Genomic DNA, 17,897 nt, shown 5'->3' with positions numbered 1-17,897 from the left:
GAAAGGAAGTTATGAAATAGGATCCGTGAGAAAATATTCAAAAAACAATTATATCAAACATTTGATGTTGCTGTAGCTGTTGAAGAACTGTGTGTCTTTTTGATGAAGGATATGACAGAATCTTAGGCCATGTCATTGCTATATCAGAATTAAACATCAAGTATCAAGTCCTTTGCTCGGTTTTGGCAATTTCGTACATTTCCTAATGATATTTATGTATATATTCATATCAAATTCATATTCCAGATTGATATCAAGTATACCGGACTAAGATGGATTATAAGCAGATGGTATTATGCGGTGTGCTGGCTGTAGCACTGATGACATCGGTTGCCATGACAGCTCCTCTGGAACTCTGGGAGATCGCTGCCTTGGATGACCTCTTGGACGAAGCCTACGCAGAAGCAATAGCAGAAATGGACAGTGGAAGCGTGAGCAAAAGATCGTCATGGAACTGTAAGAATGTAGATTTTGAAACTGTTTGGCTAATGCAGGTTTCATCCAGCTGAATTTCGTTCAGAATAAGTGATTTTGATCACTATTTCTGTCACATTCACACCAATGAAACCGACTGCAGACCAGAGTCCCGTTGCATAAAAGTTACTATTATGATAACTTTGCCATTGAATGGTAGCTACAATGGTAACGCTCATCAATAGCCAATCAAAATGAAGGATTATAAGCAAGTTACTATTGCATAGAGAAGTTACCATAATGGTAATTTTATGCAACGGGGGCCAGATCCATCAAAGATTACATCAATTTGTCGGTTCAAGCCGCTTTCATTGGTGAGATTTAGCATGAGGCTGGTACTGAGAAGGGTCATCTGATTGGAGGGACGACATGAGAAAACGTTCCCTTCTATCTGCAATCATGACATATCACCTGTGCTCTTAGCGTATCTTTCACATGTGAAGCGTCAAACTTCATCAGACAATTCGTCGTAGATGGCACACTTGCCGATGCAATGCGACAAAGCGACGACGCCATCTACGGCAAAGTCCGGAAAAGTCTTGTAGCCTCGAAAGTGCGATCTTACCAAAACATATTTCATTTTATGATTGTGGAAGAATGAACATTTTTCTCATAATATGGGTGGTACTTTCATCGCAGTGGTTTGGTTATAGTCCTAAATTAACTTCTACAACACGTTAAAAATTGGCAGTTGCCAACCCATTCATCGAATACAAATTATATTATGTTTGTAATTCGGCATAAAAAATATGAATGATAATTTGTTAAAAAACAGACGAACATGATAACATATATTCAAGTTCAAGTTTTATTGTCCATTTTATTTCCATTATCAACATTATAAGCAAATACAAATCATACCTACATTATGAATATAAACAAATACAAATGAAATATGATAACAATGATTACAAATCAATTACAAGTTTCAAAACATTTGTAAAATAGTTTTAACAGAATCTGATATGAAAATGAGGGGATCCACTAAAAATCATTGCTTGTAGAGCGTGGATCCCCTTAGAAAGTATATTTAACATTGTTATTAAAACATCAATTTCTATTGTAACATTATTTTAAACATCAATCTCAATACGTTGTAAGGTATACATGTATTTTGTTTCCATAGTTATTGACTTAAAATTTGCAGAATAACAAAATTGCATTTCGATTTTTGTTAACCACCCTCCTCTCTCTCTCTCTCTCTCCCCCCCCCCCCCCCTCCCCCGCTCTATTACTCTCTCTCTCTCTCTCTAGATTGCCGACATCACGTGACTGGGAAGATGTGTAAATGTTCATCACTGTTTGGTCTATCAACACGAAGATATTTCGAATGCGAAGGTATGGAGCTTGCCAAATCCTTACCATGCTTACTGTTTTTTCTGGAAAATAAGTGAGGCCCAGAAAGGATTCTAATATTATGATACAGACAGGGGGTGTTTCACAAAGATTTAAGTATGACATAAATGAAATGTCAACCCGTATCTGAAAATGCAACTCGCAATCTAATTGATTAATGCGCAGTGGTGCGCGTCCTCTTTGTATGATCAGGGGCCCGTTGCAGAAAGAGTTGCAATCAAACGCATCTCTAAAAATCATGCGCAACCTGATTTTCAACCATTCAACAGCGTGCATTTTTGACTTGCGTTTAAACGCAACTCTTTCTGCAACGGACCCCTGACCAATGCGGTCAAGCCTTTTATACCGCGCGCAACTAGGCATTTAAGTGCAACTCTAAGTCACAATTAAATCTTTGTGAAACAACCCCCTCCCCCCGATCAACCAAACCGGTTCCAGACCCATCCAAATTACTACATTATTTTTTACATGCCGTACACTATGTAATTTTCGCATTGAATACGGGGAAACTACTCTACAACGCATCGGTTCCTTTGATAATGCAATTAAAATCACAATTATGAGCTGAGAGTCTTTTGTCAAACGTTGGTGGAATGCGACAGCTGCAGACGAACAATTGCAAACATGTCGTTGTCCAGAGTCAAGAGATTACGATCCAGGCGCAGCCCCTACCTATTCAATAATATGGGCCTATACGTATATTGGTCAGTTTGATTAGGATTCACTCGTGTAAATGCAGTAATATTTTCAGTGATGGTTAAAATAATTATTCCATAAACTGCAAAAAAAACGTAATAGGTGCCAACTTTTAACAACGGATCTATCGTACAGCATCCGTTGGTCTCGCAGTGGAACGTAAAAACTTGAGAAGAATTCAAAGATATCACAGTGATGTAGACATGGGAAAACATTCAAGTAAAAATTCTCCCTCAAAAAATACCTGGATTCATCCATTTCACTAACCATCGGATGTGATCTAATGGACTGGTGACTCGAGGCCTATCATTCAATTAGTCTAATGCTTCCAAAACCTACTTACGTTTAAACCACTTATTTCTCCAACCATAACAAGACGAGGAAAATGTTAGGAAACCGACTTTCTGCCCTCCATTGTTTCAAGGCAGCTCCATAATTCAAATTGCTTACACAATTCCATCCATAGGCCCATTAGCTAATCACAAACAAATTGGGAGTATTCTATATCCGGATTACGTGGCATGGTTGTCGATAATGCTTAATCTTCTTTCCGTTTCATGTCCACAGTGTTAGTCTTATTTTGTTTCATTTCTTTTTTTTTTTGATAAAATTTTAGTAACGCTGAACACCTCCAATATCATCATTCTCATCATTTTAAGTCACATTTTCGCTGTCATTATTGCCACCAACACTTTAAAAAAATTAAGTGTTAACTTAGCACTTACAGTGCTTGTATTGTGACTACACTACGAGTGCTGATTTTCTAGTTTAATTTTGAACTAGAAAATCAGCACTCGTAGTGCAGGCCCTATGCAAGCTCTGTAAGTGCTAAATCAGCACTTCATGTTTTACAGTGCACAAGGCAATACATCTTATTTCAATTCATTAATTTATTTCTTCGGTATTTTTTTAATCTATTCATTGATTTCTTCAATTATTTGCTAATTTCTATTTCTTTACTTTTCAACTTTGGCTTGCGGATTTAAAGGGAATGTGTTTACATATATGTGATAACTTCATAAAAACAATATTTCCGAGATACTTAAAAAAAAATCCGTCTCGTGCCATATATAGCCACCACAACAAATTTGATAAATAAGAACACATACCCAAACCCACACAGAATATTGTAAACACACAACCTTGTATCATTCATGTTACGTTGGTTTATAAATTTTTATGAACCCACCCACCACTGGATAAAAACATCAAATTGTATTTGTTTCCACTGACGGCAGAAACATTACTACACATTGCTTATCCCTTTTCCTTTTCTTTTCTTTTCTTTTCAGCTCCACCATACCTTAACAACCCTTGGAACAGAATAACACGCAACTGGTGATGTTATCACTACGTCATATGTTATCATCTTGGTGTATTATATATATTTATATCTTGGCTATGAGTAATTTTATCCACCTTCGTAAGATTATATATGTTCTTGTTGTTTTCAATATATTCTCCGATCAACAATTTGAATCTTTTCTTTCCTCTGTACCATTGCCGTACTTAAGTAGTGTTTCTGTGTATACTAGAAAGAAAAAGATGGCGGAATTCGAGGCACGGGGATAACATATATAATTTCGAATTTCCATCCCAACTCTCTCCCTTTTCTCCCACACTCATTCATTTCACTTTCTAAATAATCTGCATATCATTGTCTTATTTCTCTTTTGTCTCATCTTTTAATTCCTTTCTTTCTGATCTTTGTCATAATACACTGCAAAAACTCTGGTGTTGCCCGGCCCGGAATCTATATATGTCCATGCCGGAGAAGTATTGAAACAACACCAGTTTGGAATCAAACCGATGCTGTTTAAATACTAATTGGTGTTGCATAAACACCTTTCTGGTGTTAGACCAAAACGAAACTGGTATTGTTTACCACTTGTCTGATTTGGACATATATAGATTCCGGGCTGGTGTTAAATCCACACCGGAGTTTTTGCAGTGTACTTTCTTTACTATTAAAGCATAGCGAAGAGCAGAGTAAGTTTCGTAAATATGCAATGTGAACAATTTTTAGATTTACGGCTTACCATAATATTGCAGAGTTAGACAATGATGGTCTACGTTAACATATACTTCTGAATCCGGGCCAACATGTCTCTTTATAAAAAGAATTACAAAGTCAGGTAATGTTAATGTAGTGTATGAAAGCAGGGACTAGTCGTGGTAATTTACAGGGACCAAATTGTAGAATGTAAGTTATTCTGATTCTGACTGATTGATGATGTCACAGAGGGCAGGAGATCTGGGGGTTTTTCACAAAAATATGACCTAAGTCGCACTTAAATGCCGAAGCATGTATGATATGCAACGCGCGATCTTATTGATAGATACACAGTGGTGCACGTCCTCATAAACACGATCTGACCAATGCGATCAAGCCTTTCATACCGTACGCAACTCGGCATTTAAGTACGACTCTAAGTCATACCTAAATCTTTGTGAAACACCCCCCTGTTCTCTCTATTCAATGTTTTTGAAGATGCAGAGATTAGCAAGTTGAGAAACATCCTTCAAAAACAAGATCATTCAAAGAAAGATTGTAAAAAATATTTGGTGTAAAAGTTCATGTGTGCTATAATGTGGTACATTTGTTGTGTTTGATAATTTATATCTTGCTTATGTCATAAACTTTAATTTTTAATGTAAATTATTTTGCAATGACTGTTAGCATGGTTAGTGTTGAAATAAAATTTGAAGAAAAGGAAACTGCAAATGCTTATTAAGTAAGAATTTGTTTGTTCTGGGGCCCGTTGCAGAAAGAGTTGCAATCGATCGCAACTCTAAAAATCATGCGCAACTTGATTTTCAACCAATCAACAGCGTGCATTTGGGACTTGCGATTGATTTTTTGACTTGCGTTTAAACGCAACTCTTTCTGCAACGGACCCCAGAACAGGACTATAACAAAATAATGTGATAGAGAGAGAAAGAGAAATAGGAGGGAACAAAGACTAAAATGTAAAAAAATGTTCCAGGTTGGAGATGTTTAAATCTTAATAAAAATTTTACCTTTTTATCTTGAATATTGTATAGTAATCATTGCAAATATTAAATGTTTCATACTTTTGTACGCGCTATGGTACTTTTTGTTTTTAGCGCCTCTAAATACCCATTATTATTATTATTATTATTATTAAAAATTCGCTGATCAAAATCGGATAACAAATAACGAAGCTATTGAATTTTAAAGATTCGCATTAATCCGGTATAACAGAGCTAGGCATGTCTTTATGTATATTCTTTAGGTGGGCTGATGATGTCATATCCCCCACTAGTTCTTTAGTATTTTATAATATGAAATTGGGTTTATTTGAAAAAAAATCTACCAAGAACTAATAAGATTGGATTGACAACTGATGAAGTGCATTGGGTTTTTTTTATTGCTGTAAATTATTTCATCATTATTGAGACACATCATGAAATAATTATGATTTCATGTAATAAGATAAGAAAAATTAAAGTGGAGGACGTGACATCAGCCCACTTAATGAATATTCATTACGATGTGCAAATAACTGTGTTGTCACAAACTATTTATAAACTTTAAAATAGAAAAAGATACTTCATTGTTATCCGATTTTGATGACCTTTTAAGAATTTTGCTTTGTGAATTTTATTCTATTAATATAGGTACACATATTTTCAGCCCGGAGCATCCCTTTAAGAACAATGAAGAAATATTAAAAGGAAGGAAGAAAGGGGGAGGTCGAATGAAACGAGTATTGATTTTGCATGATAGATGCAGGAAGGTATAAGGAAGCAGTGACACAATGAGCCAAACAATTGAAGTGCGAGACGTAAGAATATTGGACGAAATTTGTAACAAGTTGTAAGCGAGAGAAGCGAGTGAGCAAACTTTTTCAGACACCTGTGGGTCACAGTGATGCAGTTCGCTTTCTGACTCCCAGGCACAGGCCGACGCCAAACAAATAATAATAATATTCAGAAAATTGCCTTATGTATCTTATCCTTTCCTTTTCTTTCTTTTCTCATTTTTTCTTTGTCGTGAAACTTTTCGGGGCATAGCCCATAGGCGACCCCTCTCTATACCACTGTGAGGACACCGTGAGAAAATTACATACATGTAGGTAGACCATAATGAAGTTAACTACAATAAAAAGTGGCTTTGACATCGCACAAAATAACTGACCTTGATTAGGGTCATTATCAAAGAAAAAGAGATTTCATTAACGATTTATCAATTATCTGAAGTCTTTTCAATCTTGTGAATAGAAGTTCATTTAAAAAAAGGTGCACATAATCTGTTGAAAGATTAAGTAAAGATCCCAGTCCCATATGATTGCCGAAAAAATTTACAGCAATACTGTAGCTATCTCAGCCCCTTGTCATTTTTTCTACAATTTATTTATTTATTTGTTTATTTATTTATTTACTTATTTATCTATGGTTATAGATAAATATTCATCATTAGTATAACGATTATTATTATAACCATTATTACTACTATTATTATCATTATTTTATTTATCTATTTATTTGGGGTTTGATTTTCCTGCAGGATGTTCTCTAAGAAGGTAAAGGATAAAGGAGCTTACAATGGCTTCCAAGTGATTGGTTATTCCTAGATAGAGATTTTCGTGTGTCAACCCACAGGCTCGACTGCGATTTAACCTCGCTCCCTCAGGGATAGGAATGTCACCTTTGTTGTTCAGTATGTTGTAAAAATGATTTTAGGGCCTATTCGTTAATGATCAAGACTCCTAGAAGTAGAATTATGACCATCATGAATGTATTTGATTAAATGTGGGTTGAAAAGAAGGTACAAGAAACAAAACATACTAGCCCTGCTATCTGAGGGATCAGCTATGATTTAACGAGTGATTGGTCGTAAGAGGGCGTCCAATTTTTACATTGTATTATGAAAATTGAGTTCAGGTAATTCACCACCTGGCAGAAATATCGTTCCTTTAAAGGGTCTAATTTCCACCCAAACCCAATGGTTCACGAACCAATCAACCACTGAAATAAACATTTTTCATCTATGTTCACAAAATATCATTCTCATCACAAATTATACGTATTTAAAACAGAGGAATCTGCTCTTAGACTGGGACCAGTTTAATAAAAGTGGAACAGTGTAAGAGCGTTGTCATTTGCTAGGAGGCGCATCAAGATTTTGTTCAATCGAGCATTTTGCCAGTGTATTTTCGCAAGGGTAGCGATCAATCGCTAAATGTAATGGCCTATCAAGCTCATCGTTGCATGTGCATTTTGCTCAGAGAACTGACTAGGAACCAATCAGAATGTTTCTTTCAAATGAGCGATTAGTCGCTAATGTTTGTGTTACTGGGCTCTGGAGTTGTGTACCTGTGGTACCATCGCTATGGAGAACCAGAAAGGCAGGTATTCAAACTCTAGATGGCGCAATCCATTTTAAATCTCAATCGAATATTGACTATCCGTTGCCAAATTGTTAAAAAGATTATATTTGAAAAAATCGTTTGCACCAGGTTTGCCCTTGTCATATCATATAAACTACAGAAAAATTTAAACAAATCGTTAGCGTCTAAACAAAACTTAACAGCCATTATAAGACAAACAGCAGACAAAAATACGGATATCCGTTTGGTTGATGTAACATCTCTTTTTTTCATAACTATGATTATTTTTGAAGTACAATTTTTTTGTCTGCGTGAGAAACAAGATTTTCAGTAAACATCTATATCCATTTGTGCCTAATTTTAATTCAAAGCCTCCTATATTTCTGAAAAAACCATCATTAAATATCATATGACCAATTACAGTGTAATTTATCATGGTGTATACAGATCCCTTTCTGTACAAGTATGGACGAAGGGTTAATTTATTCTCACCACCAGTCCTTTCAAGCTCAACTCCTTACATGGGATGACGTCATGAACGGATAGCTTGTTAAGGCCGAAAAGACATTTGCCTTCCAACAAAACCACAAATTCAATTTTCGTCTTACGAATAAACAAGGTAACATTCGTTATGGTCAGCATAAGTTACAGGGAAATGGCTCTTGGTGAACCCCGACTACAAGATGAGAAATGTGCCCATGACTCGTTGTCAACCTTTGGAAATAAGAGAAATAGATGATGCAACAAATTCCTCCGTTTCTGTTTCTTTTATTGTAACTCTCGTATGAGCTCGGCAGGACAGCTTTTTGCTGGTATAATGTCAAGCTGGTACATAATCAATTACCAACATCTTTAAGCTAATAAATCACAGTGGCTGACAATAATTATAAGACGAGAGAAAATACTTTCGGGTCTTTTTATTTAGGTGGAGACGATGGCAGAATGCGGATTCGAACTCACAACCTCACGGTTCTGAGTCCAATGCCCTAACCACTAGACCACGCGACCCTATTAAGTAACTGCAAGCCATCTACTGGCTGGTTCTGAGAAAGCTTCCATTGGATGCAAGTGGTGCGGCGCTTTCAACATTTGGAATATTTTTTTTCGACATTTTCCCTAGTTTGTACTGAATCCAGTAAGAATAGTATCACTAGTCTTGGCAATGCATGATCTTTTCATATTACATGTATTAAGCTTAATCTCTGAATGTAATTAAAGGGTTATTTTTTTTTTAAACAAAGATATATATACATGTATATATATATATATATATATATATATATGTAATTGAGTGTAAAGTGTATTCAATAACTCAAATCGGTTGATATTTCCCTTGCTTCCTTGTAACCGTAATAGCACAGTGGTGGTAACATTCACATCGGTAAAACCAGATCCAGAACGAGCAAAGATATTACGTTATTTTCAGTGACATACTACCATTCGGTTCGGATTCGGTTGTGTTCCTGTGACTCAATCATGAGCTGGAATGGTCCATAAATTGTTATAGCGGAATGATGAATGGAATGGGCGATTTCAAGTTCGGTGTTGACCGTGGTGTTGGTGTTAGTGTAGAAATTTCGATTGCTTCCCCTAGCTCCAAAACTTATTCAGAGTTTGTAAAACTGATCCAGATCACATTATTAACATCTAAACAACCAGTGAGTGACTTTTCGGGACCATCCTCATTTTATGTTTGGTGTTATAATCGTGTAAAAATTGACCCAACACCAACACCAAAAGGTCAACACTGAACTTGAAATCACCCAATGATACGGTGTTGTGATTTTAATTTGTCTTGGATGAAACGGATAAAAACTGTATTTTTAATATTACTATACTTATGTTGATACAGGAGGAAAAGAAAGATTGTCAACGTTCACGGTTACGAACAGTCCCATTCTCCCATTTGATGAGCGGATGTATTTGGGTGCGTGTGTGGGTGTGTGCGTGGTGAAAAAGGTGTGTGGGTGTGGGTTTGGTGTGAGACAGGTAAAAAATGATTTTCGTGCATTCAAAGCATGCCACCTTTAATATCTAAAGATGTTGAAAAGAGTCATGGGTCATTTCTTATTGATTCGTTGTCGGGGTACACCAAACTTGCAAGGAGACCTTTCTGTGTAACTTATGCTCGGCAAAACGAATGTTACATCTTCCTTGTTTATTCGTAAGACGAAAATTGAATTTGTGGTTTTTTGGAAGGCAAATGTTGGTAAGGTGTGTTTTGAAAGGTGTGGGTGTGGGTGGTTGTATGGCTCGGGTTGCGCACGTGTACACTCTAAAAAACGAAGAGCTACTTTCTCGTTCAAATTTGAACTAGACAAAATAGCATTAAAAAGTTGAGTCACAATACACGATTAGCCCTTCGGTTTTTTTAGAGTGTAGTATTGTTTTCAACATACGTGTATCAGGAAGCTTTGGTGATGTAAGTCTGGGGAAACCTCTGACGTCAAATTTGGGAGACCCAGACATGAGCGATAATTATGGGAGTTTTGCAAGCATGCTTGGCTTGGCAATTTCGTAAGAATTTTGGTCCCTTGGGGGTAAGGGGAGACAATCATAAAAATTTTTGTGGAACCCCCCACCTTGCCAGGAGATCGCCGTCCAAAATTGCAAAAAATATCACTTGCAATTTATCGTCGCAAGTATCAATTTTTTTGCAAATTTTACACTGGTGGAGTATGAATGTTCGACTCGATGAACATCGCCGTGCCGTTAGTCGATTGCGCCGGTGTGACTATAGCATTGATGGATGGTGAAAGGCGAGATTGGGTTCAGGTTGGAAAACAAAACAGAACACTATTTTGTAAAATGACGATAATGTCGATGTCTTTTGGGGTTCGTGTTTCCCAAACTTTATCCAACATAAACGGCCTGAGGGCAATTTGGGTGCCAGTCATTTTCACACTTCAATCACATGACCCGTATTAAACGTCAGCTTGATACGATGAGTTCAATGAGGACCTCTGACGTCATTGACGTACAGGTAATCCAGGGGGATGTGGCGTGTTTGATGAAGCAGCGAAAACCATAAAACCACAAGTGACATTGAATGAGTCTCGCCCGTAGCCTCCTGCAGGAAAGATTCGGATCTACGCGGAAATGACTTGGAGTTCGCAGCTAAAAATAGAGGATTTGCGTTTCACGGGTCTCTGCTTCGTGAAGTCAGACTAATCGTTCGAAATGAGAAATTGAATTCCCCTCTAAGGGGGCAGCCACACCGTATATATCGACGTTCCAAGCTGGAAAGAACACAGTGTCATACACAGTGTGATCACATATTGGACTATTGCTCAAATTCAAGGGTGTGAATTTTTTTCACACTGTGGACACCCAGACAATGTGACTGTTCTGAGCGTGTTCGCACGGGCAATTTTGTGATCATGTGATTCGCACGGTTGAAATGCTCAAAATTCACTGTGAGCACAACACTGTGCGACAATGTGTTCTTTTCAGTAGGGGTCGGAGGCTATGACAAGCCGTTTTTAATATAAACAACACTAATGATTCTTCGTATAACGAATTTTGAATTGTATCATTAAGAATGCATTTCTTGCCACCAAGTAGGGAATGACTAATATCAGGTAATCCCTTTAAAGGAGGGAACGACTGGCCACACGTCCAATACGTGGCCATATCTTGGCTAATACGTTCAGGTGTGTCATCCCATTTAAATCAGGTACATACGAAACTTGATATAACAAAAAAAAACTTTTTTTCTGATGATTTTTTCAATAAACGATGCGCGACCGCATAAACATAGGCTCTCTTTGACAAATCCCATACTTTCCAATTGTTCAGTACGGCTAGTAATTACATGTATATCATAGACTAAGAACAAAGTGATCAATTTGAATCCCAAATGCATTTATATCCGCACATTTTACAGAGGGCCAGGTAACATACATGTACGTGTACCTGACAGCGATGCAGGCATGATTTTTTTTAATAGCCCCCCCCCCCCTGCCAATGTAAGATGGATTTATGCACCCACAAAGGTCGCGATGCGTTATCCTATACTCAAAATCGCTATACACAAAGAGGAACTTTTTATTGTGCTACCTGGCCATAGGTTGAATGTCAAGATAACAAAGTTATTCCTCTTTGGGGGGAAAGTATATTTACTTACTAAATAATTTAGGTAATGCCTTGCCAGGAATGCTGTATATGCATTAAAAAAAAATTACTGACATCCATGAAATGTGATATATTAATATCGTGTTTAAACACAAATGTTTCAAATAAAAAATGAAACAAGTTTGTGCATTTTGTTTTCAAAAATATGTTTTTTCTAAGGCGTTTACCTTCAAATGTCTGCCGTTAATTCCATACATTTAAGACATTTTGACATTATAATATAACAATTATAAAATGAAATACGGCTCTTGTGTAAAAAGTAGGTCTATACATAATTAGAATCGGTATGGCACAGTGGACACCGAAGTAAGATCTCCACATCTTTAACACCTTAACAGCCGGGTGAAATCGATACAAGAACAAACGAGGTTAATACAAGAATTGAATAGAAATGTGGTTTCTAATCCATGTTTTCCATATTAATGTTTCATGAATTCACTTGTAGAATGTGTTATCGACAGTTATACCAGTCAGAGAGGAGTGCGTCCCAATCAATAAAAGTCACAGAAAGTAGTCAGATCTCACAACTTTTCAAACCATAAATATTGTTGAAACCAGTGATTCCAACGCTGAGCTGAACAGTATGATAAAAAAAAGTATTTTTAACATATATTCGAAGCTTTCGTTATCAATATAGTCCAAAATTAGGGTGAAAATTTGATTACCTAATTGAAACACTCTTCATTCTCGGTTTGGGGGACGAGGCAGACAGGGATGGGTCTTACCACCGTACTTATTCGATATACACGCAGACAAAATAGTAATTGGAAACGTTGGAGAAGAGTATTCGGACAATTGGTAAAATAAGGGGGTGTCAACTTTTAAATGGACAAATGACACTTTATACAAGAAGTGATTGATTTACGGATGTGGCACAGAAAGAGTTGAATGACAAGGAAATGAGGAGGAGTAAGAGTTAAAAGGGTTCATCAGAAGTCTCACCCGCCTTCACAATGTGTAATAATTAGAGCACGTATGATTGACTATATAGTTATAACATAATACAAATACAATCCAATTAGTAGCTAAGGACCAATCGAGCATTTCTAGTGGGTCGATTTCAAGGGAAAATAAGCACATCCCTCCCCCCCCCCCCCTTCATGGAAATAGTATATTTTGTTCATGGGGCATAAAGAAGCAAAAGAGAGAATAAAAAATAGATTCAAAAGGCATGATTAAAGATAAGAATGATATCACCGAGTTTCCCCCCCACGCCCTCGACCTAACCTTTTCTTATGTTGGACTACCTATAGGCAATGAAAATAAAGGTTTTATATTAAAGCTGATTTTGCAATTGAATATTGCTAAAAAAAAAAAAAAAAAAACATTGTTGTCAGTCAGTCGCAACAACAAAAAGACCGAATTTCTCGATTTTCGATAAATAAAAACCAAATATAGTATTTCATCTAATTTAAATAATTCCAATCATTCTCTCGACTTAAATATAGAGATTGCAACTAATGGAAATCAACCAATATGTGGATAGAATAAATATCGCTATTCAAAATATATAATACAAACGCTAATAATAGGTACACATGACTTCGTTTTGACAACATTAATCAGTATTATCATAAATCGAAATTTTAAGGCCTAATCGTATTCAATGTTGTGATCTATTTTTGTGCTAGATTTTCATCAATGTAGATTAGGAGTGCTCGCTACTTCTCTCTCTCTCGCCTATTTAGCCCTAAGAGAATTACCTTATTACTTAATTTAATCAGGTTCATCTATTATTTGGACCGTTTATATATTGTGGTGATATCGCTAGCCTTGCAATGACGCGGGTTCGCAGACTGGTTGATCGGCACCTGGCTATTAATAGACCCCCATTGACGTTCCGTCACTTCGAACAGATGATATAAACGACGAGTTGCTTTCGCCGCCATCACGGCCAAAAGCTTACCAGGGCCCGATTGATCCAATCAATCACAGTGATATGGAAATCAAACAATGTCATATTTTTTCTACAGAAAATCGGCTCAATGTCTTCTGAAAACAAAGAGAAGCGTACTGATTTGTCCAGAATAAAAGTGAATGTCTGAATATACATCATTTTTAGAAAATATTTTGAACAAACATGAATTTTAGATGTTGACGTTGCTGGCTTTCCATAGTTGCGATTAATTGGATCAATTGCAACGCTTTGTAAAACGAGGCCCAGGTCTAAAACACGTGATTACGGCAATATTACCAGGGCTTTGTTTCCTACATGTACACTGCGAAAACTCCGATGCTGAATTACCACCAGCCCGGAATCTATACATCTCCACACCAGAGAAGTCTTAAACAACACCAGTTGGTTTTGGTCTAACACCAGATAGATGTTTATATACAACACCATGGCCAATTGGTGTTAAAACAGCATCGGATTGATTCCAAACTGGTGTTGTTTCAATACTTCCCTGGTGTGGGCATTATGTTCCGGGCTGTTGGGAACGCAACACCGGATTTTTTTGCAGTGTAATCTTCATATTGGTTTTATGAAAAAATAGTGGGAATAATGTGTAGCATGTATGAGGTGCCAATTATCTAGTTGATAATGATAACGAATTAAACAGCCACTAAAATCCGAATGTTGTTGAGAAAGCTGCGATTATTTTGCTACGTCGTTTCAAAGATCTCGAATACTTCCTTCCTGTTGTAAAAATAGCACAGAGATCAGTAACGTGGTCGCGGTCACCTGATCATGCGCGAAGTTTCATGAATGGCGACCGTTTATAGCATCCTGTTCCGTCACGAAATACTAATTAAATTAACCAACTATCAGCTGTTGTATGATGGGGATTAAAAGAAAAGGAAAGAATTCACGAATCCAAGTGCTGCCAGAGAGGTGTTAAAGCGATGTGATTGTTATTTAAAAAAAGGGACAGAGGGAACTTAAAAGAAACTCTGCTTTATAAATGTATTAATTAATTCAATTAGTTTTAGTTTGGGATTGTCTTTTTTTTCAAGCAATCTGGTTATGATGACAATCCTTCTCCTGGAAATTGTGAATATCATATAATAATTTGGTAGTTAATCATTTTTGTCTGGAATTATTTTTTTAGTACACTTTATTTATGATTCATGCCAAAAATGCTAGCATATTATCACTTTTATGTTATCAAAAATGTATTATACGAATATTATGGATGCAGGAGAAAACAATAAATCAAACCAAGATTTCCGTTATGCAACGCATTTTTCGGACTCGCGATATGTCACTGCAAACCACATTTTCCTTAGATTTAACCAAAAATACTCAAAGATCTTGCCGTTTTGAGGAGGATCGAAGTGATCAACATTTGCGTGGTTCGTCCTTGCTTGTGTGTCATGAATAACTGGTCATTAAAATAAATAACTCTTTGTTAAACAGGAAATTAAAATAATTATTTGTTTGGAGAGCTTACAACGTTTGATAGGAAAAAGACCATTTTGGCCCCCAGGTTATATAATCATTGCAATATGAATGTCTTGAGTAGTGAACTAGAGTTCATTATAGTGGGACTATATTACTAGATTTCACTGCTCAGAATACAGCAATATGGGATAATGCTCATGATTCGTATGCCCTATTTATCAAACTTGCCATGATTCGTATGAAACTTTTTTTAAAGGGTGTTATATACAAGAAGAATTGTAAAAGCAATTACATTCATTTATTTAGTTATTTTCTCTTTAAGGATATTTATAGCATAGATAAAGAACATTCCAGAATGTCTTTGTAAAAGTTTTTGTTAAGCAGGCCTCTGCCTATTTAAAGGCCAAGGATTTTGAATAGAGATTGCTTTACAATAGACTTGTATTGGAAGTGTAAATGAACAATAGGCTTAGCTATTTTGTTGACATTGTCTATTTCAATGAGGTCATTCAAGAGTGTTTCAAATGCAGACAGCTCTAGAAATGGGCAGAATGTTCTTAATGACAAATGTAAACAATACTAGAACCTTCCATAATAGTGAATACTAGAAGCCTCTAGAATAGTGAATACTAGAATGTTCTAGAATAGTTGAAATTTGGATATATAAGGTGACAGTTTCTTCAAGGATCATCATATCATACCAGATCACTTCATCAGATCATATCAGATCAGAGCTCAGAGTTTCACTCCAGACTTTATGTCAGAGCAGAGTTTATTTCCACCTGGAATATTTATCTTCTGTGGAATTATTTACCCGCCATCAATGAACTGTTTGCAGTTATTTTGAGAGAGGAATTCTCAGTTCTCATCGAGATCACCGACCTGTTTTAATGAACGCTTTTCAACCCATGGATTGCTGAAATTGACTGTTAATCATCATCAACATCGTCTTCACGGACATTTCAACTCATTACAGTGACTCTTGTTATTCATCGTGCTTCAACATCAGTTTCATCATCGCCATCATTGGGAACTTAAAGAATTTTCGCCAGCCAACTTGCACTTTTATTTGGATACTACATGTACCTTAGGATTATTATCACAATCTCTAGAGACGTAAGATCAATATTTATTTATGTTTTATATATTATTGCTTAATGTATAATCAATTTCCTGCAATAAAAGAAAAGGAAATTCAATTTCAACACTCAAATTTTACTTGTTATTTGTTGCAGTATCGTAACAAGGGCCTGTGTAAAAGAAATTGAAATGTTCAATAACATTTGAAAGCGAGAGAGCGAAGCGATGATGTGGTGAATACTGTACATAGACTTATGTGCCCTTTAAATAAACGCCCCCTCAGCACTTAATACTGATGATATGTTATGGTCTAAATCACTTTAAAACTTTAAGAGTATAGACACACCCAATAAGTCATGCTCTTGGTATTAGGAAATAGTATGTGAATACTTAACCTAAATCATGACAACGCATCGATTTGGAAATGAAAAATGCATTCAATGAACAAATAATATTTTTTTCAATAATACTATACAGGTTCATTATTGCGGATTGAAATAATCGCTAGAGCGATTATTTTTTTCTTTTAATAATATTACAGGTTTTTTTTTTCTTTTTATTGAAACGACATGCTGCTCATTTCCGCATTGTATTCGGCGTGATCTTTAGGAATCATTTAGAATGACATTTAATTGTCATCGGTCGCAAATAAAGATTTGTATAATTTCCGCATTTCCTGTCTATATCTTATCTGCTTTCAGATACTCCGAATTTTTGCCACGAAAAATGTGATTCCATGACGTTTCGAAAATTGGCGTATTCTGGCCGTCGACTGAGGTATAAGACCAAGTAAATATTGTCAGTACATAAAAGACGTAGGCCTAGTAAACATAGGTTTAGCACAATGCTGAGTCGTGTTGGATGTTTATTCTATATCATGTTCCATTATATTTGGACTTAGATTTATTCATTTTCCGTTCATAAGGCACAAAAAAATCAAAGTAACAATACATAGTCAAATTTAAAGTACAACATCAATCGGAATATTAGAAGGTATAAACAATATACCTTAAAGGAATTAGAAGGTATAAAAATGAGAACTAATGCGAACTAAAGTAACTTTGACTAATAACTATATAAAACAGAACGGAGGGGCTAGCAAAGAAAAGAAAAGCTTGTATGGGAGGCAAGCCCCCGTAACTTAGTTTTGCAATACGTATATTACAAAACTGAAGACAGACGGAAGACAGTTTTAAAGGAGGCTATAAAGAATATCGAAGGTAACAACGAAAGAGTGACACAAACTAGAGTAAATTATAATAGTAATAATAATAATCAAAATAATAACAATATGGTTACAATAATTGTGATAATGAGGGAGGAACAGAGAGGAAAATGTAGGGAGAGGGGGTGCAATAGCCAGGGTTTGAAGCTACTAGGGGAAGGGTGACCGCCTCCATTGCTTTATGAAGTAGTTATTTTATTTTATTTTATTTTTGTTCCTCTTTCCCCTTTTTTAT

General features: G+C 36.1%; 1 protein-coding gene across 1 annotated transcript; it reads left to right on the top strand.

The window, feature by feature from the left end:
• The first annotated feature begins 251 nt into the window (after window positions 1-251).
• Window positions 252-4,288, top strand: LOC121420708. Its single transcript, XM_041615366.1, has 3 exons — window positions 252-456; window positions 1,729-1,812; window positions 3,819-4,288. Exons 1-3 carry the CDS (start codon window positions 273-275, stop codon window positions 3,866-3,868), a joined length of 318 nt encoding a protein of 105 aa, XP_041471300.1. The 5' UTR covers window positions 252-272; the 3' UTR covers window positions 3,869-4,288.
• The last annotated feature ends 13,609 nt before the right edge of the window (window positions 4,289-17,897 follow it).

The sequence above is a fragment of the Lytechinus variegatus genome, chromosome 8 (genome assembly GCF_018143015.1).
Source record: "Lytechinus variegatus isolate NC3 chromosome 8, Lvar_3.0, whole genome shotgun sequence".
Taxonomy (NCBI): domain Eukaryota; kingdom Metazoa; phylum Echinodermata; class Echinoidea; order Temnopleuroida; family Toxopneustidae; genus Lytechinus; species Lytechinus variegatus.
The sequence above is the reverse complement of the archived record's forward strand: the minus strand, read 5'-3'. Positions and strand labels throughout refer to the sequence as shown.